We start from the raw sequence: 20080 nt of genomic DNA, 5'->3' as shown, positions 1-20080 counted from the left end.
GAGTGGAGCCCCGGGCGTCTCCGCCTCCTGATTGGACCTGATTGGCTTCATCCCCACTCCTGAGATTTGTGATTGGGTGCGGCTGCGCGGGGCGGGCCGGCCTGGAACCTCGGCCGTTGGCGAGCGCTCTAATCTCGTCCCCCTCCCTTCTTCTCGCCTCACTCAGTGCCGGAGTCTTCACCCCTCCCGGCGGGTTCTGATTAGCCACTTCCGACGCGTCTCGGGGTCCCGATTGGCCCGCCGGGTCCCTGAGCCCGCTCACTCCCCCCGGGAAGCGACTACGGCGGCTCCGAGGAGGGGGAGGGGCAAGGAGGGACGGCGGGTCCCCGTCAGTCAGGCAGCGGGAGCCGCCGGGAGCGGATGGCGGCGGCGGTGGCGGCCCCACTCGCCGCCGGGGGTGAGGAGGCGGCGGCCACGACCTCCGTCCCAGGGTCTCCAGGTCTGCCCGGGAGCCGCAGTGCAGAGCGGGCCCTAGAGGAGGCCGTGGCCACTGGGACCCTGAACCTGTCTAACCGGCGTTTGAAGCACTTCCCCCGGGGCGCGGCTCGCAGCTACGACCTGTCAGACATCACCCAGGCTGGTGAGTGTGCAACCAGGCCCCGAGCCCGGCCGGGACCCTCGTTTGCATAGTCCCGCCCCTCGCTTGTTTCTCCCGGGCTCGGGCGTCTGGCCCGCCCCATCACCTGGCCTTCGGAGTTCTGGATTCTTTGGATTTGCATAAGTCCGCTACCAGCCCCCTCCCCACTTTAAGAACTACTAGACAACGAGCCCTTGCTGAACACCCAGAGTCCCTGGCCGAGTGTCGTGATAACCCCCCCAACCCGCCCTCTGCTGCTCTTTGTTTGCATATCTGAGCACCTGTAGAATGGTTCCGCCCCTAACCTGGTTGGTTTATTTGCGTGATCTCTTCAACCTTAGTTCTGGTCATTCCATAAAGCAGCCCCCGAAACCGCCCCCCCCCCCGACTCCTTTCTCTTTCTTCGTTTCCAACTCTTTCCCCTGTTCCACCGAGAAACGAGCAGCCCCAGGCCCCCGCTTCCCATAGATTTGCCCCTGACAACCCCAAGTTTGTGTCCTTCGCTTGGTAGTCCCGCCCCCTAAGGCTGCTGCCTCTCTCCACTCTTCACCCAGCCTGCCTGTGGAAAAGAAGCAAATCTCCCACCTCCCCCAACTCTTTTCTGCGCGAGTTCTTCCTCCCATTATCCTAACCCCTTTATCTGAGACTCCTCCTCCTCCTTGCGTGTGTGAGGTCACAGTGGAGCCTGTGATCTCATAGAGACCCTAGAATTCCCATTTCAGTTTCTGCTTTTCCCCAGGGGGGAGGGACTTGAGGCAGTTGCTGAAAGGAAGGAAATCTTAGCTAGAGACGGTCCCCACTGCCCTTCCCACTCCCCCACCCCTAGGATCCCTCTAATCATGCGCCCTCCACCCTGGTGTCTGTTGATGGTAGGGTGTAGGGGACTCCACTGTGACAGGTGAGTCAGGCCTCAGCTGCTCAGAAGGCCGACGCTGACCTTGGGCTGGCAGCTGGGAGGGTGGGGATTGGGAGAGGGGCGGAGGACCGCATTCCCAAAGCCCCACCCCAGCGGAGCCTAGGGTGGGACTTGAGGCTGGATGAGAGTGACCCCCTGATGACACTGCCCTGGGATTGCATTCCCTGCCTAGCAGGTGCCTGCTCACTTGCAAACACCCTAGTCTTTCCTCGACTGTCTGGAGAGAACCAGTTGAAACCACTCCGCTTGTCTTGGGTTGCTAGGTAAACTCACTGGCTGCCTCTGCGAACCCGGGAGCCATTGCCGTCCCTCTCAGTCTCCCCCAGCCGTCTAACCCCCCAGCTCCAGACTGACCTCAGCAGCTGTGTGACACTCGCCGTCTGTTCCCTTTCCCCTCCCCCTTGCTTGTTTTTTGACAAAGACCAAATGTTATTCTTTACTTCCTTAGGGCTCTGTCTGTGAGAGTGGACTCCTGGGGAAAACTCCCAAGAACTCCGGGGCCCCTCCCAGCTCCCACCCCCTCCCGCCTCCTCCCCCAGAATTCCGGCTCAGGGTGCAGCCCGGCTCAGGGTGCAGCCTGTTCTCCTGGGACAGTCTCAGCTTCCTGTGAACCCCCTCTGCCCTGCTCTCCACACAGGAGCCCTCAGTCCTTTCAGGGCCGGGGTTCTAGGCCAGGTGGGCCTCTCTCATCCCAGGCTCTCTCCTCTGGCCCCTCTCCCCATGCAGGGTGCCTGTAACTTGGGGTGGAAAGGGGAAGTGACAGGGAGCCAGTCAGTGCTGCCCTTACCCTGCTCTCCACACCTCCTTGCCCTTCAGCCCTGACAGACTAAAGGCTTCCAGCACTGCCACCCCAATCATGTGGAAGCTCTCCTCCTGTTTGCCCAGCTCTTTCTGAACCAGCGTGTTCCTTGCACATGCTGTCCCATGGCCTAGGTCCCTGATGTCCCTTGGACTTGTTCCTGGGGCCCTGATAGCAAGATGAATCCTGAGGTGGGGGAAGGGCTGAGCTCACAAAAGAGAAGTGCAGCTCGTTCTCTCACAGACCACATCCTGTGCCTCCTAGGCCCTGCCTCCTCCAACCCTGCTCCTTTCCGCTCCTCTGAGCTTTTGCCCGCTGTGCACCCCATCAGAACTTGCTCCCCACCCCTTCTCCCACAGGCCCCTGCAGTGTATACCAGAGAAAGCAGGCAGGTGGAGGGGGCGGGGCAGGCAGACACATCTGACCCTCCCAGCCTCTCTGGAACTGTCTTCTTCTGTGACAGGTCTTCTTTCTGTGCACAGCAGGGCTGGGAGCAGAGGGGGTTCCTGGGGCGTCAGGCTGTCATCCACCCTGGTAAACACAGGGCCCACCAGAGACAGAAGCCAACAGATTGTTTCTGCTTCATTTCCTGTCACAAGACTCACCTCCTTGGGGGATAACCCCAGCTTCCCCTCCCCACGGCTTTTGCTTGCCCTTCCCTGGAGAGGGCCCTCTAAGAAGCTCACCCAAGCTCCGTGGCCTGGGACTTCCCCCAGCAGGCCCTGGGCCCCTCCCAATAGAGGCTGAGCAGAGAAAGCAGAAACCCGGCTGCAGAGGTCTGAGCAGTGAATGCCTCCAGCCTGGCAGGAACCCTGCCCTGGTCTAGCAAGCCACTTGTTGAGATAAAAGGATGGCAATAGACTCTCCCGTCCTTTCTGCCCTCTCCACGCCTCGCCCATGCCCAAGACACAGGCGTTGGTCTGAAGTCTGGGTAAAAGTGAGAGAGGAAGTAGAGGCAGGCTGTTGGGAGTGGAAGAGGGTAGGAAGGAGCCCAATCGCTGCCTGGGACTCCAGTTCCCACCTCTGGCTTGGTCCACTTGTCTTTCCCTCAGGTCTCGGAATCTGTAACTTCATAGTCCCATGGGCCTGGCTTGCTGATCCCAGGGGCTGGTGAAAATCTGTAGGCCAGAGTCCGGTCTCTAGACTAGGCTCTAACGACCCCTGGTTTTCCCGCTAGGTTGAAGATAGGTTGAGGGTGGGAGACGGAGCCCTTAGGAGGGAGGAGGCTTCTTGGTCATCTCCCACGGGGGTGGCTCAGTGTCTTACCTTGGACCTCCCAGCCCATCACCTTGCTAGTTCCTTTGGAGCATCAACCTTCTATGACCTTTGCCTTCCACCTCCTCAGGCATCACAGGACAACGGGGACCACAGGAGGTAGAGAATCTAACCAGCCTGGTAGAATAGCCCTGCGTTTGTGTGTCTGAAGACAGTGTGTGTGGCTCGCCTTCCCCCCACCCCCAGTCTAGGCTTCTCCAGCCCAGTCTTGCCTGTGCCCTTCTGGTCACACCTGGAGTGTGCTCCAGGTTACGAAGTCTTTCTTCTTAAACTCGAGGGAGTCCAGGTTTATAGGTCTGATTCTTTAGGTCGGCTAGGGAGATAGAGGGCTGGGCAACTGGCTCCGGGGAAGTTCAGGATCCTCCTGTCCAGGACTGGGCCTTTGCAAGCTCCCCCCTGACACTTGTTTCCCCTAGACCTGTCTCGGAACCGGTTCCCCGAGGTGCCAGAGGCAGCATGCCAGCTGGTGTCCCTGGAGGGCCTGAGCCTGTACCACAATTGTCTGAGATGCCTGAACCCAGCCTTGGGAAATCTCACCGCTCTCACCTACCTCAACCTCAGGTAGGGAGGCAGGGCCACAGGAGGGTAGGGGGTTGTCCTTCTCAGCCCCAAGTACCAGTGCATGGCACCCTGAGTGACCCTCCCCGTGACCCAGAAAGTAGGGCAACACGGGAGAGTTCCTGCCTGGAGGGAGAACCCACTGCCTTTCTCCCTCCTGCAGCCGAAACCAGCTGTCATCGCTGCCGCCCTACATCTGTCAGCTGCCCCTGCGAGTGCTCATTGTCAGCAACAACAAACTGGGAGCCCTGCCTCCCGACATCAGTGCCCTGGGGAGCCTGCGACAGCTCGTGAGGATGGGGAGCAGGGAGACTGGGGGGATGGCTGAACCAGGCACTAGGGACTTTTGGCAGGAGGGCAGGGAAAGGCGGGATGCACCCTAGGGAAAAGGACGAGACCAAAGGAAGTAGCCTGGTCCAGGAGGCAGTTTCTGATGCTCCAAGTCTGATGCTCTTTCCGCACGTCTTTCCTTGTCTTCCTCATTCCAGGACGTGAGCAGCAATGAGCTGCAGTCGCTCCCCACGGAGCTGTGCAGCCTCCCTACCCTGCGGGATCTCAACGTTCGGAGGAACCAGCTCAGTACCTTGCCTGATGGTGAGGAAAAGACTTAGAGCATGTCAGGGTGTGTGTGTGTGTGCGTGTGTGTCTACCTTGAATGCCTGACCTAGAGCGTGTCAGGGGGTGTGTGTGTATCTACCTTGAATAATGATACCTTAGTCGCCCAGGGTTTGCCATGTATGAAATGCACTGTAAATTATTTTCCTTGCTCTTGACCAGCACCCCTCTGAAGCCGGTAAGGCAGGGGTTATTAGCTGTACTTGACAGATGTGGGGGAAGGTGCAGTGAGGGCAGTAGGTGAGTCCATCGCCAGGCATCCTGTAGAATTTCATGGTCAGAAAGGGCCTTCGAGGTCACCCAGTGTCACAGCACTTAGCGCAGATGAAGCTCTCAAAACCTGAGTCCGGTGAGGCCCCGTGCTACCTCCCCAGAGATTCTGAACCAGCGCGCTGGAGCCCAAGCAAGCCCATTTTAATGAGCTAATTGTGATGCACCCCGACACTTGATAGCCTGTGCTCCAAAGCAGGCACACCTTCCTTTATTCAGTCAGCTTTGCATGTGTGTGTTTCCTGTGTTTTAGGTGGGGACTAGGTAGATGTGAGTGATGTCACTCAGTTCTGGGGCCAGCTCTGAAGATTTAATGGCTTAATGGGGAGAGACAAGCAGAGGGAGGTGCTAGGACAGGAAACTTAAAGCCATAGACGCTGGAGGGAGCCACGTGGCTCTGCCTGGGACCCTGGGGAAGACCTCGGCCCCAAGGCACAGTAGGAGCTGGCCTTTGAAGGAGAGTTCCCCATCCTTCTGCAGCCCAGGCAGATGCACCCCTATGTGTAGAGCAGGGAGGTCCAGCATGGAATGGTTAAGAAGGCAAGCCAGGACTGGTGGAAAGGACTGCAGCCGTGCTACCTGTGTTTTTGAAAAGCAGGCGAGAGGAGTCAGGTGGCTACCTGTTTCTCTGGGCTCCTCCCATCCTTCTTCTAAGATGGTAGGGGTACGAATAAGCATTTGATCAGCACTCTCTCTGGGCCATAAGAGACCCCAGCAAAATACCCTGGGGAAACAGAGGAAGGAGCAATAAATTCCAGCCTAGTGTCTGAAAAGATTTCAGAGAAGAAGTGACACCTGAGCTGAACCTGGAAAGATGCATGAACAGAAAACTGGGGCTCTCCTAGCTGAGCAGACAGCATGTGGGGAGGCCAGAGCTAAGGGGCTGGAGGGCGGGCTGATGTGGTGTGAGGGTGGGAAGCGAGGTGGGGAATGTGGGCAGAGCCAGGTCATGAACTCCTCAACCAGGGAATGCTGCTTGACTAGAGAGCAGCGATTTTCATTCTTATCCTGTGTCTTGGCTCATCACTAATCCAGGGGGTCTCTCTGAGAAGTGGAGAAGGGTACCATTCTCCTGCGGGTGGGCCAGGGCTTGACTAAGTAGAGTGCCTGGAGGTTGCCGCCCCCTCATGCCGTGCCTTTGTTTAGGACACCGCCCGCTCACCTGCAGCAGCCCTGGCTGCAAGTCCTGGAAGGCTTTTAAGCAGCAAGGTGTCACAGTTTGATTTGGGCCCTGTGATGGACACTTGAGGAGGAGGAAGTGGCAGTGGGGTGGAGTGGGCAGGGAGGAGAAGCGGATGGGCAGCAGCTAAAGTCAGTTTGAGTGGGCAGAGGAGCAGGGTGGTGATTCCTGGGGAGCGCCCTCCGCCCACCAGGGCAGAGGGGCTGCCGGAGAGGTGACATGCCAGCCGGGGGCAGAGGAAGTGAGCACAAGGCCCTGCCCCTGAGCATGCTCCTGACTTCTCCCTCACCCACCCCCAGAGCTGGGGGACCTTCCTCTTGTCCGCCTGGATTTCTCCTGTAACCGTGTCTCCCGCATCCCGGTCTCCTTCTGCCGCCTCAGGCACCTGCAGGTCATTCTGTTGGACAGCAACCCCCTGCAGAGCCCACCTGCCCAGGTGAGTTGGGAGCAGGGCTGGCCGAGAGTGGGCAGGAGTTGGGGGTGTGGGTCCCTTTGGTAGTCAAGCAGGATCCGAGGATCCCCCCCTTCCCCTCACTATGCGTCTCCACACCCAGATCTGCCTGAAGGGGAAACTTCACATCTTCAAGTATTTGTCAACAGAGGCTGGGCGGCGCGGCGGGTCTGCACTGGGGGACCTTGCTCCTTCCCGCCCCCCGAGTTTCAGCCCCTGGTAAGTTCCACATGGGAAGAAAGGAAGCCCCTGGATACTTATACCTCTCCCCAGCACCAGGGACCCCGTGGTTTCCAGAGGGTGGATGAGGGGGTGGCCACCCAGAACGGGGCTGACCGGCTCTCCCTGGCTGGCCCCAGCCCTGCCGAGGACTTGTTTCCGGGACGTCGGTACGATGGCGGGCTGGACTCGGGCTTCCACAGCGTTGACAGTGGCAGCAAGAGGTGGTCTGGAAATGAGGTAAGGGCCTCCTTCCCACGGGACACGGGGGATCTCGGCCCCAGGGAGAACCTGAGCTAGGACCCTTCGTCTTCTGCCTTGAAAGCTCAGAGTGATCAGGGTGGCTGGAGCCGTCTTCTTCAGTCCCTTGTCCAAGAACCTCAGGGAAGGGCTGGTTCACCACGGGCCCCGGACTCTGGAGGGTCTATCTCCCATCTCTGCCTTTCTGCACTTCCAGTCAACAGATGAGTTCTCCGAGTTGTCGTTCCGGATCTCAGAGCTGGCCCGGGAGCCTCGGGGGCCCAGGGAGAGAAAGGAGGATGGCTCTGGTGAGCAGTGGGGTCATGGGCTGCGGGCTGGGGGTGTGGACGAGGCCCTTAGCGCCCCCCTCCGCTCGCTGACACGCCCTGCTCTCTCTAGCTGACGGAGACCCTGAGCAGATCGACTTCATCGACAGCCACGTGCCTGGGGAAGATGAGGAGCGAGGTACCGGAGAGGTGAGGGGCCGCAGCATCCCGTGTCCATCTACCGTAAGAGAGCCGGCGGGAGCAAGCCAGGGCAGGCTTGGGGACCCCCTCAGCCCCTCTGTTGTTCTGTCTTCAGGAGCCGCGGCCACCAGAGTCGAGCCCTGCGGCAGGAGACGGGGAGAGGGCACCGAGCAGCAGGTACTGCGGAGCCACCCGAGGCGGCACCCCTCCCTTCACACGCTTCTCCTCTCCCCTACCCAGCTCTACCTCTGTCCCTCTGCCCTCAGGCGGGAGGAGCCAGCCGGGGAGGAGCGGCGGCGCCCGGACACCTTGCAGCTGTGGCAGGAGCGCGAGCGGCGGCAGCAGCAGCAGCAGCAGCAGAGCGTGGTGTGGGGGGCTCCCAGGAAGGACAGGTGCGCGTCGAGCGGCGGCCTGGCGGTGGGCGCTGGCAGGGAGCCCCCACGCGCTTCTCTGTCTCTTGGGGGTGGCGGAGCCCTGCCGGGCACTGCTGACCCTGCGTCTCCTTCCTTTTCTAGTTTTCTGAAGCTGGGGGTCAGGGCTGCTGGTGGGGGTCCCAGTGCCTCGTCCACTCAGGCCACCTACAAGTATGTGTCCTGGCCTCCACCTCTCTCAGTCCCCACCCTGCGTGCACACCCTTGCCCCAACCACCCCTCTGATTCCCCTTCTGTCTCCTCAGCGGCACGTCCAGGTCCAACACCACCCAGCTGGGAGCGTCAGCGGGGCAGGGAGCCCCCACCCCTGCCCTTGCCTCCACCTCCCAGGAGCCCCCGCTTCCATCTGGACCAGGTGGGAGGGGGGCTTTGGGTGGAGGATGGGGGCCTTTGTAGGTGGGAGGGGCGGGCTGAGGCCTGGCTGGCGGCCTGAGGGAGGGGTAGGACACTGAGGAGGTGTTTCTCTCCCCTGTCCCTGTCCCCTGGCTCCGGCCCCCAGCGACCGCACCTGCTCCTCGGCCGCTCAGCTCCATTCAGAGACCAAACAGCTTCCTCTTCCGTTCTTCCTCTCAGAGCAGCTCAGGTGGGTCTTGCCCCTCCCCAGTACTAACCCAGTACTAATGCAGCACTAAGCTCCAGGCTGGGGTCATCCCTTGTGGCCTAGAAGTTCTCTGGTCAATTGTCCCTTTGTGTGGAAAATCCCACAAGCACAGAGGCAGGAGATGTGGGTGCCAGACACTGCGACCCGGCTACAAAGTCCATGGTGGGCGGTGGAGACAGCCCCACACCCCCCTTTCCTCCAGGCCCTTCCTCACCAGACACTGTCTCAAGACCTCGGCGATCCCCCCAGCTTTTGGACGAAAAGGAGGTGATGGCTCAGCTGCGCCAGGTATGAGAGGTGGGACTCGTGTGGGTTCCACGTGGGCCCCTGAGCTTCCTGGCTTCCCTCAGCCGCCTCCTTGCCCAGCCTGGTACTTCCTCTGGAGACTCTGACCTCTCCCCCTCCTTCCCATCTCCCAGGTGCTTGAGTGCCAGCTGCAGCGGCCCCTGCCCGATGACCTGGCTGAGGCTCTGGCCAACGGGGTCATCCTCTGTCAGCTGGCCAACCAGCTGCGGCCCCGCTGTGTGCCCTTCATTCACGTGCCCTCGCCTGCTGTGGTCAGTTGGCGCCCAGGGCAGGAAGGTAGGGGTTGGGGCAGGAACCCCTGGGGCCTCTCTCTTACTCCCTCTTTCCTTTCTTACCCACCCTCAGCCAAAACTCAGTGCCCTCAAGTCTCGGAAGAACGTGGAGAGTTTCTTAGAAGCCTGTCGAAAAATGGGGGTACCTGAGGTATGGGGGTGTGCTCTCGGGCGCAGGGCTGGTCTCTCCTATAAAGGGTGCAGTGTCCTGGGCTCAGCGAGGCCCTCTGCATGGGTGCTCATGGGGGTCTCTGCTCCCCAGAAGGAAGCACAGCCACCAGCCCTCCTGTGTGTCCCCCGCATGCCTCCCTTCCCGCTCCCTGCATGTCGGCGTGGCTCTGGCCCTGCATGTGAGGGCAGGGGTGGGAAGGATGGTCTTGCTGCTGCTCTTGACGTGTGTACTTTGTCTTGTCCATCTGTCCTACTCTCCCTTCCCAGGCTGACCTGTGCTCGCCCTCAGATCTCCTCCAGGGCACCGCCCAGGGGCTGTGGACCACCCTGGAGGTTGTGAAGCGGGTGGGGGGCAGGGCCCCCCCACCCCCCTGGCCCCCCTCCGGTCTGGGCGGCTTCATCCTCTTCTACGTGGTCCTCATGCTGCTGCTCTGTGTCGTCTACACTCGGCTCCTGGGTTCCTAGGACCCGAAGCCACCCCCCCCACCCTGCCCTCTTTCTATTTATAAGACTCCTGTGCAACCCCCTCCCCACCAGTGGTGCCTTCAGCCCCTACCAAAGACACTAGTGAACCCCACCCCTCATACACACTGACTTCAGAGGCCCCACTCTGGTACCCCCAGACCCTGGGCCCCCAGCCTCTGGTTCCCTCCTGTAGCCCCTCCCCCTGGCCCTCCCACTGTGTGCTGATGGTGCCTTCAAATTCTCTCCCCGCTTCCCCAGAGGGCGGATCTTAACCCTCCTTGCACCCCCGCCCCGCCCTCCCCCCCCACCCCCACCCCCCGCTATAGGGGGCTAAATTATCTATATTTTGTAGAGAGAACTCTATATTTGTAGGGGATGCAGGGGCCCAGGCTGGGTCTCTGTCTCTTGTATAAATTGTACAGATCGTGGCTGCCTGTGTGTTTGTGTGTGTGTGTGTGCGCGCGTCTGCTCCTGCTGTGCTGGGCCCAGCCCCAGCCGTGTCCCCTGGGCTCTATGTGCCAGCCCGCCTACTTCAGCATTTTCCTCTGGAAGTGGCAGGTCTGTCCTCCCCTCTAAGCCTCGGCCCGCTGTGTCATCTCCCTTCTGTTACCCTCTGCAGCTTCCTTGCATCTCAGTAGTCCCCAAGCCATGTCCAGGGTGCCCTTGACCTTTGTCTGCTACATCCCGTCAGCCCCCTTGGTCCAGGCTCCTTTAGGGTGTCTCCTACCCCACAGCCGAGAGGAGGAGGTGATAAGGGGAACTTAACCCAGGCCCCTTCCCCCAGGAGTCCCTGTGCCAGCCCCACCACATCCTGGAAGAGGAGGGGGCCCCGGGAAAGGGCCTCCCCTACGTCGCTGCTGTCATCCATGCACTGCTGGAACGGCCTTAGGGTTGAGGTCGGGGTGCAGGGGCCCAACCCGGCGGGGGCCCCAGGAACCGAAGACAGTGGCGTATGGGCTCCGCTCTCTAGCGAGGACTGGTGAGGGCGGCCTCGGGCCTGGCCCTATGCCTCGGGCACCTCTGCCCAGGAGGTTGGAAGCAGGCCGGCCCAGCAAGGCGCGTGGCCGCCTCTGGGTGCGGCCAACGGTCTGGGATGGAAGACGGGGAGCTGGATGTTGTGTCAAGTGCAATAAAGAGAAGCCGGAAGCCCTCTAGGTCATCCCTCAGATATGTGTGTGTGTGTGTGTGCGGACAAGGGCAGTGCATGTGGGGAGCGGGTGCCCTCCTCACGTGCACATCCGGGTGGCCTCCACGTCTACTTCCGGTGCTGCGGTTCTTTCCCAAGCTTCGCCCTTGCGCGCGGCCCTGCCACCCCGCCGCCAGGGGGCGCTCGCGGGAATCCCCTCGGGTCCGCGTGCCAAGTGTCCCGGAAACGCACTGGGCGCCCGCGTCACGAGGCATTGCGAGGCCTGGCGAGGTGGGCCGCAACCCAAGCTCGCGGGCACGCGCGCGTGGCAGCGCAGGTCTCTGAGGGCGGCCGGGCAGGAGGAGGGACCACAGGGGCCAGGCGGGCTGCGCGAGTGCCGAGGTGTGGCCCTGCCCGCCTTCCCGACTCTACATGCTGCCCTGGACCCCCCGGCAGTGGGGCGCGGGCGAAGAGCAGGCGCCCAGGGAACGACGCCCCTCAGCGGGCAGCGGCCTCTCCCAGGCCTGGGACTCCGGAGAGAAAGCCCTTGGGGAACCAGGAACAGCCGCACAGGGCAGGTGAGGGGCTCGGCCGACGGCACTTGGGGCGAACCCAACAGGGGCCCACAGTGTGAGGAAATTTCAGTTGTCCCTACTGAATAATGGGTATGATCCGTCTCCCCACACCGGGCACCCTGGTCTCTGCCTTGGAGATATTCAGACTTGGCTTGGGGGAGATGACTGGGGGAGGCTGTAATCGGAGCATCTCAGTACCCCTCTCCCTGCGCCCCCAGCCCTCAGCCCTGGCCTCGAAGGCTTTCCTGGACTCGGAAAGAGCAGCTACGGCCTCGGCTGCCCCCAGGCCTGGCTGCCAAGCATTCCCTGGGAACTCCAGGTAGGTACAGGGTCCTGCCACCTTTACCCCCAAGACCCTTTTACTGATTCTGAGGCTGTTTTAATCTCTTCAAGTCTCCTGCCCTCTCTCCCCCTGCCCCCGCCCCCCAGTTCCTTTCTCCCCTCAGAGGACTTGGGGGGTGGCACCATCAAAGATGGCCCTGCTAGCGCCCTGGGACCCCAACTATGAGGCTACAGCAGGACGTCGGCTGGTGTGGGTGAGTTGGGGGTGCCTGTGGCACCGACCTCGGGCGGGACAGGGATGCCTTGGGAGGGCTGAAGCTCAAGGAATCTTTCCTGTCCCTCCCTCCCTGTACAGGGACCCAGCTGTGCGTCTGGCGTCTCCTTCTCAGGCCGGACCTTGTACCATCCCTCATTCTGGCCTCTGTACCAGGCAGCCTCATGCAGGGGCCTCAGGCCCAGTCTAGCAGGACATCGGGGTGAAGAGCAAGCGCCCAGGACTGCAGGTACTGCCCTTGGTCCTCTCAGGCTCCACAGAGAACCAGTGCAGAGCTTGCCACCCCAGCAGCTTCTCCTCCCCAGGGTTCCCGGTGATGTGCTCTGAAGACGTCTTCTTTCTGGACCCTCTGCTGCCCCATGGGCAGCGTGTTCCCCTGTACCTATCTGAGGTCCCTCAGCAGGTAAGCGCTCCTCCTGCCTCGGCCTCACCCCAGCCTTCAGGCAGGGCTTGCGGGGAGCCACTGCCCCTCCTCTCTCCTCAGGTGATGGGCTCTCTGAAGCTGCTGCTCCCACGCCCGATCATGTCCCCCTGGCTCCTCCCCATTCCATCTTCAGGCTGCTCCACTACCTGGCTCAGTGGGCCAGAGCTGATCGCCCTCACTGGCCTCCTGCAGATGAGCCAGGGGGAACCAAGACCCAGCTCCTCAGGGGCTCCCGGGCTCCCTTCTGGCTCCCCAGCCCCTGCCTCTGATCACCCAGCTGCCAGTGGTGGCCCAGGCTGTTCTCACTGTGGGGAACCATCTCTCCCTGGGACCCCAGATGCCCAAGGTCCATAGCTCCTCCAGGGACAGAATGGGTCCTCTACTTTCCCAGGCAGGTTCTGTTGATAATAAAACTGTTGGTTTGCAAACAGGCTCCTCGTGGTCAATAACAGAGTGGGGTGCAGAGGCAGGGATGGGGTCTCTTCCTCTATCACAGCTTTGGCTGCCCCTCTCTGATTCTTGTTACTCATTCCCCCATAAGGTGGGGAGTCTATGGACCTAAGACCTTTCCAGGCTGACCAAGCAGGGAAACTTTAATGAAGAGGGGGAGTGTACAGTATATTACTCTAGACTAGACTGAATATATTAGAAGCAAGGACTCCCTCAGCTTTGCCAGGCCTGGGAGGAGGATTGTCTGAGCACAGAGCTGGCATTGGGAGAAGCAAACTAGGGAGTGGGGAGGAAGGGGGTGTCATCACTTCGGCGGGGGCGGGGGAGAGGGCGGTGGGGGCACTAGTGTAAGATACCTGGTGCTCTCATCCCTCTTGCGCAGGGGTCCCAGGACTTTGGCAGACACCTGGCAAACCTGCACGTGGGGGGCGGGGGGGGGGGGGGGGGGGAGGGCCAGGTCTGTATGTCTTCTGCATCATCGATGTTGTCATCATCAGGGGCAGGGTGGGGGGCCAAAGCGGACTTGAGAGTCTGGGGTGATGCTGCAGGAACTCTGTGGGGTAACAGGATCAGGGCTTTGGCTCAGGAGGTGTAGAAATGTATAGGGTTCTGGTGGTGGTGGTGTTTTTTAAGGGGAGAAGAGTTCTAGAATTTTCTCCCTTAAAAGAATCCAATTTCTTGGGGAACCTCCTCCCAAAGATTGGAAGGAATGGAGTGGGCAGCGGGTCCTAGCAGGCAGCTTGGTGCTTCTGCTGGTCACACGTCCTGGGCACATCTGGACTTTAGAGCCACTCCGCCATGGGGAAGGGGCCTTTGGGGTTGAGAAGGGGTGGGCGGGAAGGCATTCTTAACCTGCACTTTTTTTCCTCCTTACACTCCCGTCTGTCAGCTATACTGAGTGGTGTCCTGTCGAGGGGAGGCGGGGGTGGGAGTTGGCAGGGAGATGGGGGTGGGGTGTCTTCTCACCCCGGCCTCCGCGAGGTTCTGGAACTCCAGCCGAGCGTAGCTATGTGGGCGGGACCTGGCCCCAGGGGCGTGGCCTCGCACCTCCAGGGGAGGGACCAGATCCAGGTCCACGTAGTTGAGGCCTTGGTCCGGGGGCTCGGGGTTGGCAGTGCCCATTCCTATGTAGTCTGCAGCCGCATACTCAATGCATACGTACTCCCCGGCTAACTCTGATGGCGGCTGCAAGCAGGGCTGAGCCCCAGCCCGTCCCCAGCCGTCTCGGATGCCGAGATGAACGCCTTGGAGCCCGGGTCCAGGCTCCCCGGCCCCGGAGGAAAGAGGCAAGAAACTTGAGGAAAAGGACCGTGGTGCACAACAGCTCATGGTCACGTATTCAGTGACCCCTCCATCCTGGAGCGGCTGGCGGGAAGCTGCTTTGGTGGAAGCGGGAAGGCCCGGGGGCTCCATCACAACGTAGCCGCCGGCTTGGCCGCCCTTCATGGGCTCGTAGTCACTCCCGGCTCCCATTGTTATGTAGCCCCCGCCCTGCTCCAACCTCGCAGGGTTGGAGACTGCCTCCCCAAGCCTCGCCAGGGTCTTGAGGGTTGCTTGCTCGCTGGTCTCACTCGGGCCATTCCGACGGTACAGCTCGCTTGTTTGGGCCGCGGAGTCTGGGGTCTCATAAGATTGGGGGACAGAGGGTCTGAAAGCTCCCGTTGGGGGCTTTCTTGGCAGTGGCTCAGCCCTGCCAACAGCACCACTGTCCCCGATTCGCTTCATGGCGGCCAGGACGGTCTCGTGAATGCTTTGGGCCACCACGGCGTCGGGGGCCTGTAGCCACAGCTCCCCGGGACCCGTGGGTGCCGAGCGGCCGAGCTCCAGGAAGAAGAAAGAGTCTGCGTGGCCGCACCGGCGCACGCTGAGCAGGGACAGGCGCAGGGCCGGCGGCGGAGATGCCCCGGTGGCCCCGGAGCCTCTGCCCCCTGGCTTCCGCAGCAGACTCAGTACCCCGGAACCCAGGCACAGGCAGTAGCCGCCGCTGCCCAGGCCTCGTGCCCGCCCCAGCCCCTTGGGTCGCAGCGTCACAGGCCAGACGTCCTGAAATGGAGCGAGGATCCAGGCCCCGGGGTCCTCGTGGGAACTGGGACCTGAAGAGACAATGGGCTGGTCACCGGGGCTCCGGGCCGGCAGGTTGGAGACACTGTGCCCCGGGGAATGAAAACCCGAAGGTGTAAACCCTTCAGGTTTGGACTTAACTTCGGAGACCCTTGGGAGGGACGGTCTACGGATAAACCAAGTCCAGAAACCACCACCACCCCAACACACACACATTCCCCCCAGCCGCATCTCCGGCGGCGCGGGGCTGGGGCCTCACCGGCGGTGGCGCGCGCCTCGAGCAGGGCGCTGTACCACGCCTGCTGCTCCGCCTCGCTGGCCGCCGCCACGCCCAGGCTGCGGTCGCGCGTGTACAGGACGATCAGGTGGCGCTGGCGCGCGTCCATGCGCTTGCTGATGGTGCAGGCGCCCCCCAGGCTCACGCTGAATTTGGGCGGCGTTCGGCCGGCACGGAACTTCTTCTCGCTTTCGTAACACTCAAGGCGCGGCGGGTCGGCGCGGAGCACAAAAAAGCGGCGGCGTTGGGACTTCTGCTTCCGCAGGTGGCCGCAGAGCCGCACGTCAGCCGGGCAGACCCAGGGCCGCGGCGGACCCAGAGCCACGGCGGCCGACTGGGCCTCTGGGGTCGTCGTGGGGTCTCCGGGCTTCATTCTTGCCCAAAGCAACCAGGTGGCCGAAGCAAGGGGCTGGGACGGCTGGGAAGGGACTGGCAGAGGCGGGGTAGAAAGAGCGGTCCCCGGGGACGGGGGCGGCGTCCTGACCGGTCTGGATACTCCGCGTCTCTCTCCTGCTCCCGACTTCGTTTGGCCCCTCGCTGCGCGCAGCATGTGCCCCAGTGGCGCCCGGTGGCCTGAGATACCCAGGTCTCCGACGGCCTCCCCTCCTCTCCCCTCCCTCCTAACAGGGATCGCGCCTAAGTCCCCACCCCCGCGAGGTTAACCCTCGCGCACCCCGGCGGTGGGAGTGGAGTTTGAGTCGGGAAGTCCAGGAGAGGCGGCCTCTGCCTCACCCCACCCCACACCGTGGGGGCTGGGCTTTCGCAGGAGCCGGGGAGTGATCTGAGCTGATTGCCAAGAAGGCAGCGAGGGAAAGCGCGTGTGCGGGGAGCCACGTCTGTGGTGAACACGCTGGTGGGTCCTGGGGGGTGGGCGGACCGCTGAGCCGGGCCACCCTTACAGCGGCGCCCCGCGGCTCCCCACTCTGGCTCTAGGCACCCGGGTCCCCGCCCCCTTCCCACCCATGAATGGGTCTGTTCTTTCTTCCCAAGTAATTCTGGGAGCCAGGGCGACTGAGCTTTGGGCCATGCTCATTTCGGAGGAGCTAGAGGTTTAGTTTCTCTGCGGAGTTAGGGCCGATAGCAGGTGTCTTGTGGGGAGTTAACTTCTGCGTTGGTCTGGTGCAGACCATATCCACCAGGGTCCCAATCAAGTGTCACTGAAGGGGGAAGAGACCCTTTCTCAGGGGCCCTTCCCTCTGGCTGCACTAGTGCCCTCGGCCCCTCCCCACCATCACTGTTCAAAAGGAAGGCTGGCCAGGCCAGCTGGAAGCTCTGATTATGTAGACTCATTGCACTGAGGGAGGTGCCCTTTGCCCCTCGCATCCCCAGACGTTTGAAATGTGGCTAGAATTCAGACGTTTTGACACCCCACTTCTGATCCTTCCAAGGACCACCTGCTCATGTTGGAGGTGATAGCACTGGTCAGTGCACACTCTGTGAGACAAACTGGCAGCTGACACATGGGTGGGGGTCTTAGAGGACCTTACCATATCACTGTTGGGGCAGGTCGTTTACCTGAAGTAGGGGAGCTGAGGGTTTGGAAGAGGAAGAGGGTGACTGTAGCCCCTATTAAACATGGTGCCGTCGGGTGAGGAGGGAGTTATACCAGCAGGACTGAGGCAAGGCCCCCTGGATCTTTTCTCCAGGCTAGACCATGGGCCGAGCAAGCCTGAGCAGGGAGGGCTGGGTTTCCACCCACATTCCTCCACTTCCCAGGCGTGGAAGGAAGGGCCTGGTCTATGAACTGCAGAAGACAATGGTGTGATGTGCAGGGAGGCTAGGATCATTGAACATCTTTAAGGGTTGTGTTCAAAGTGTGATACAGAGTACCACCTGGCATTGTGAGGATGGGCATCTGCCCAGTGGGCAGGTGATGCCAAAGCCTGCTCCAGGTGCCTTCCTGTGAGCACAGCCTCTCCGCAGGTGCCAGAGAGGTGGTACCTGCAGCTCAGGTGGTACACGGGGGCTAGCTGCAGCCTCCACCTCTGATGGATGTTGTCTAGGGAGAGGCAGGTCTGGTAGATCCTGAAGTGGACATCACAACTGAAGTACGTTCAAGGTCATGGCCTCCAGTGTGGCCTTGACATACGTGCCATGTGCGAAGTGGCAGGGACACAAAAGACACCTGCAGGCCTCTCCGCTTCCTAGTCCTGGTGCTGCCTCAATAAGCAGGGCACTCACAGGCCCACGTACCTGCTGTGTGCTTGCCTGGAGCCTTTAATCCCCAGCCTTGATTTGAAGCTACCCCATGGGAGGGTTGGAGAAGGCAATGGCACCCCACTCCAGTACTCTTGCCTGGAGAATCCCATGGACCGAGGAGCCTGGTGGGCTGCAGTCCATCGGGTCGCGAAGAGTTGGACACAACTGAGCGACTTCACTTTCACTTTTCACTTTCATGCGTTGGAGAAGGAAATGGCAACCCACTCCAGTGTTCTTGCCTGGAGAATCCCAGGGACGGGGGAGCCTGGTGGGCTGCTGTCTATGGGGTCGCACAGAGTCAGACACAACTGAGGCAACTTAGCAGCAGCAGTATATCCAGTCCTTCTAATTCCCTACCATCCAGTCCACCTTGCAGCACCCCAGGCCTTGTGCAATCACAGCCACTGTCAGAGACCAGCTCCAGACCATCTGGTGTCACTGAACCCCTAAATGCCGGGTAAAGACAAAGCAGGAAGTAGCAGGGATAAGAGCATGGGCCCTGGGGGAGCAACCACGGTCCAGTGGGTTGGTCATCAATGCCAGGTGATTTACCCTGCTGGGTACCAGGAAAAGCCCCGAGCCAAACACCTGACCTAATCAGTTGCCCCGGCAACAACACTGCCCTTGATTCTACCCAGGCAAGATTTATTTCTGCTGGTTACCCTGGTAACTTGTCTTGCTCCCCTCAGTGACAGGAAATAACAGAACCTCAGCTCTGCTGGGTGAGAATGCCTCCCCCAACCTGAGGGGGTCCCCCTGTGCATCCCGATGCCAGGTGCAGGGCAGCTGAGGGATGGACTCCCACATTCCACGTGCCTTGGGAAGACTCACCACGGAGGAGCCTACAGGGAGGAGGCTGGGGCTCTGAGGCTCCCGACTCCCTCTCCTCTCTTGGGTTCTTGCTCCTCCGTGGAGCGGCATGTGGGGACAGCACCACCCACGTCCTCCATCCTCTCCCCGCTGCCAGGGCTCCCAGGCCCCAATATAGCGAGAACGGAGAGCTTGGCAGAAGTCATGGGGACTGGCTCCCGCTTCCTCACCCAGAGAGGCAGCTGCCAGTGACCTGCTGAAGGCTGGGGTCAAGCCAGAGGGCTATTGCCTGCAGAGCGCAGTCACAGCATTGGCCAGGGGACCATGAGAACTTGGTCAGAAGCCCAGGGGCAGCCTGGGGGAGTCCCTCCGGCCCTGTGCTGGGGGTTCATACTGGCAACCACCAGGCTGGGCCTGCAGGGAGACCCTGGAGGACGGGGCATGGGGAACACAGCCCAGTCATTATCAGGTCAGGGATTCTTCCATCCTGGCTGCCTCCCTGGAGAGAGGGCGCCCAGTGGAGGCAGTGCTAGGGCTGTTCTGCAGTCTTGAGCCTGGCCTGTGCCTGGGGAACTCTTGACTTTTCTCTCCTGGAATTGGATGCTGACCCAGGGTTACTTTTCTGATTGGTCACCCTGCCCTGGCAAGTGAGCTGGCTGGGGTCCACGTCGGACAGAGTGGTCAGGAGGCCACTGGGACTGCAGGGAGGCCCTGGGCCCAGGCACCAAGCAGTTGAGATCCCTCTGGGAAGCAGCAGGAGTGCGGCTGAGACAGTAAGAGGGACTGTGGCTCGTGGTCTTTTAAATCTCCCCTCCAAAGCTCAGTGTTCTTGGTCGGGAAAGGAGTGAGGGGAGCTGGGTACCAGGAAGAACAGGCTCCCCGCTCTGCCCCCCACCAGATTTCAGCTTCCCTCCCCTCGCAGTCTCCGAGCAGGGAATGGGAAGGAGAGGAGTGACGGGAGAGCTGCTGCTTAGTCGCTCAGTCATGTCCACCTCTTTGCAACCCCATGGACTGTAGCCTGCCAGGCTTCTCTGTCCGTGGAATTTCCCAGGCAGGAACACTGGAGTGGGTTGCCATGGAGTGCCCAGGGGAAAAAAAGATGGTGGTCCACTCTCGGAGAACCACCAGGAGATGGAAGGAGGGTAGAGGCTAGAGAAGGGGACGACACAAGACATGATGGAGACTGAGCCCTGGGGAAGTGGGAAGGCCACACCTGGCTGGGCGAAGAGCAGCAGCTAAAGGTATTTACCAAAAAAATCTTCAAAGTAAATCAGTGATAACACTGTCCCTGCCTCTCCTTGCTGCCAGGTAGTTAAAGGTCACTGAGTGGAAAGACCCAGAGAAATCCCAAGAAAGGGCAGCTGAAGGGTCAGGGTTCCTGGGCGGTGGGTGGGGGGTGGGGAGCTGCACACAGCCCTGGGCCTCTCCTTCACCAGGTGCGGTGTTTAACCCAAGCCATGTCTTGTCACCACACAAACAGCCCAAACACGTGACTATTGACAAAACATCCTCAGGTGGCGAGGGTCTGAGGATGCCCCTGACCCAGGAGTGCTGGATTTTGATGACCCCCCACCCCCTCCAGCTCCCTCCATTGCTAAAACTGGACTGCAGTTCAGGCAGGGGCTGGCTGTGTCCTTGGCCAACAGCAGCATCGTCAGCAACCCAGGCAGTCACGCTGACTGACACGTGGACCCTGGGGCTGGCCCAAAGCAAGACCACGAGAGCCATATTTTTTTTTTTTAAATGCAGTTCTTTCCCAACATTGCCCGCAACAGCTTTGGTACAGAGA

General features: G+C 61.0%; 3 protein-coding genes across 9 annotated transcripts; 2 read left to right on the top strand and 1 right to left on the bottom strand.

Annotated features, from left to right (window-relative positions):
• The first annotated feature begins 331 nt into the window (after positions 1-331).
• On the top strand, positions 332-10979 carry LRCH4 (leucine rich repeats and calponin homology domain containing 4). 4 transcript variants are annotated; one of them, XM_086374201.1, is made up of 18 exons: positions 332-580; positions 3984-4128; positions 4289-4415; positions 4614-4719; positions 6490-6626; positions 6745-6860; positions 7001-7100; positions 7318-7408; positions 7500-7576; positions 7683-7744; positions 7834-7959; positions 8083-8151; positions 8244-8353; positions 8498-8581; positions 8802-8887; positions 9019-9156; positions 9251-9328; positions 10598-10979. In XM_086374201.1, the coding sequence occupies exons 1-18, from the start codon at positions 361-363 to the stop codon at positions 10700-10702; spliced, it is 1977 nt and encodes a 658-aa protein (XP_086230327.1). In that variant the 5' UTR covers positions 332-360; the 3' UTR covers positions 10703-10979. The 4 variants fall into 4 exon arrangements, with proteins under 4 accessions (XP_086230327.1, XP_086230324.1, XP_086230328.1 ...); XM_086374198.1 differs by lacking the exon at positions 10598-10979 and adding an exon at positions 9616-10241; XM_086374202.1 differs by lacking the exon at positions 8083-8151.
• Positions 10973-12922, top strand: SAP25 (Sin3A associated protein 25). Of its 4 annotated transcripts, none has more exons than XM_086374210.1 (6): positions 10973-11517; positions 11733-11833; positions 11944-12050; positions 12152-12299; positions 12376-12473; positions 12555-12922. In XM_086374210.1, exons 1-6 carry the CDS (start codon positions 11372-11374, stop codon positions 12846-12848), a joined length of 894 nt encoding a protein of 297 aa, XP_086230336.1. In that variant the 5' UTR covers positions 10973-11371; the 3' UTR covers positions 12849-12922. The 4 variants fall into 4 exon arrangements, with proteins under 4 accessions (XP_086230336.1, XP_086230335.1, XP_086230334.1 ...); XM_086374209.1 differs by having other exon boundaries at positions 11908-12050; XM_086374208.1 differs by having other exon boundaries at positions 12376-12922.
• A 138-nt stretch (positions 12923-13060) lies between these two features.
• LOC147344874 (uncharacterized) lies at positions 13061-15871 on the bottom strand. The gene is made up of 2 exons (XM_086374203.1): positions 15265-15871; positions 13061-15037 (listed from the first exon to the last, which is right to left on the bottom strand). Exons 1-2 carry the CDS (start codon positions 15830-15832, stop codon positions 13830-13832), a joined length of 1776 nt encoding a protein of 591 aa, XP_086230329.1. The 5' UTR covers positions 15833-15871; the 3' UTR covers positions 13061-13829.
• Positions 15872-20080: the final 4209 nt, after the last annotated feature.

Source organism: Bos grunniens, chromosome 25 (genome assembly GCF_055505025.1).
Source record: "Bos grunniens cultivar Pamir isolate PY7600 chromosome 25, Bosgru_T2T1.0, whole genome shotgun sequence".
In the NCBI taxonomy this organism is placed as follows: Eukaryota; Metazoa; Chordata; class Mammalia; order Artiodactyla; family Bovidae; genus Bos; species Bos grunniens.
The sequence above is the reverse complement of the archived record's forward strand: the minus strand, read 5'-3'. Positions and strand labels throughout refer to the sequence as shown.

Bases quoted from the DNA above. Each gene is read 5' to 3' on its own strand.
- LRCH4 (XM_086374198.1), top strand. From the start codon at position 361: ATGGCGGCGGCGGTGGCGGCCCCACTCGCCGCCGGGGGTGAGGAGGCG. The intron at 4,129-4,288 runs GTAGGGAGGCAG...TCCCTCCTGCAG, and splicing joins CTCACCTACCTCAACCTCAG to CCGAAACCAGCTGTCATCGC. The intron at 9,157-9,250 runs GTCAGTTGGCGC...ACCCACCCTCAG, and splicing joins ACGTGCCCTCGCCTGCTGTG to CCAAAACTCAGTGCCCTCAA.
- SAP25 (XM_086374207.1), top strand. From the start codon at position 11,372: ATGCTGCCCTGGACCCCCCGGCAGTGGGGCGCGGGCGAAGAGCAGGCG. The intron at 11,518-11,732 runs GTGAGGGGCTCG...CTGCGCCCCCAG, and splicing joins GGAACAGCCGCACAGGGCAG to CCCTCAGCCCTGGCCTCGAA. The intron at 12,051-12,151 runs GTGAGTTGGGGG...CTCCCTGTACAG, and splicing joins CAGGACGTCGGCTGGTGTGG to GGACCCAGCTGTGCGTCTGG.
- LOC147344874 (XM_086374203.1), bottom strand. From the start codon at position 15,832: ATGCTGCGCGCAGCGAGGGGCCAAACGAAGTCGGGAGCAGGAGAGAGA. The intron at 15,038-15,264 runs GTGAGGCCCCAG...TTGTCTCTTCAG, and splicing joins CGAGGCGCGCGCCACCGCCG to GTCCCAGTTCCCACGAGGAC.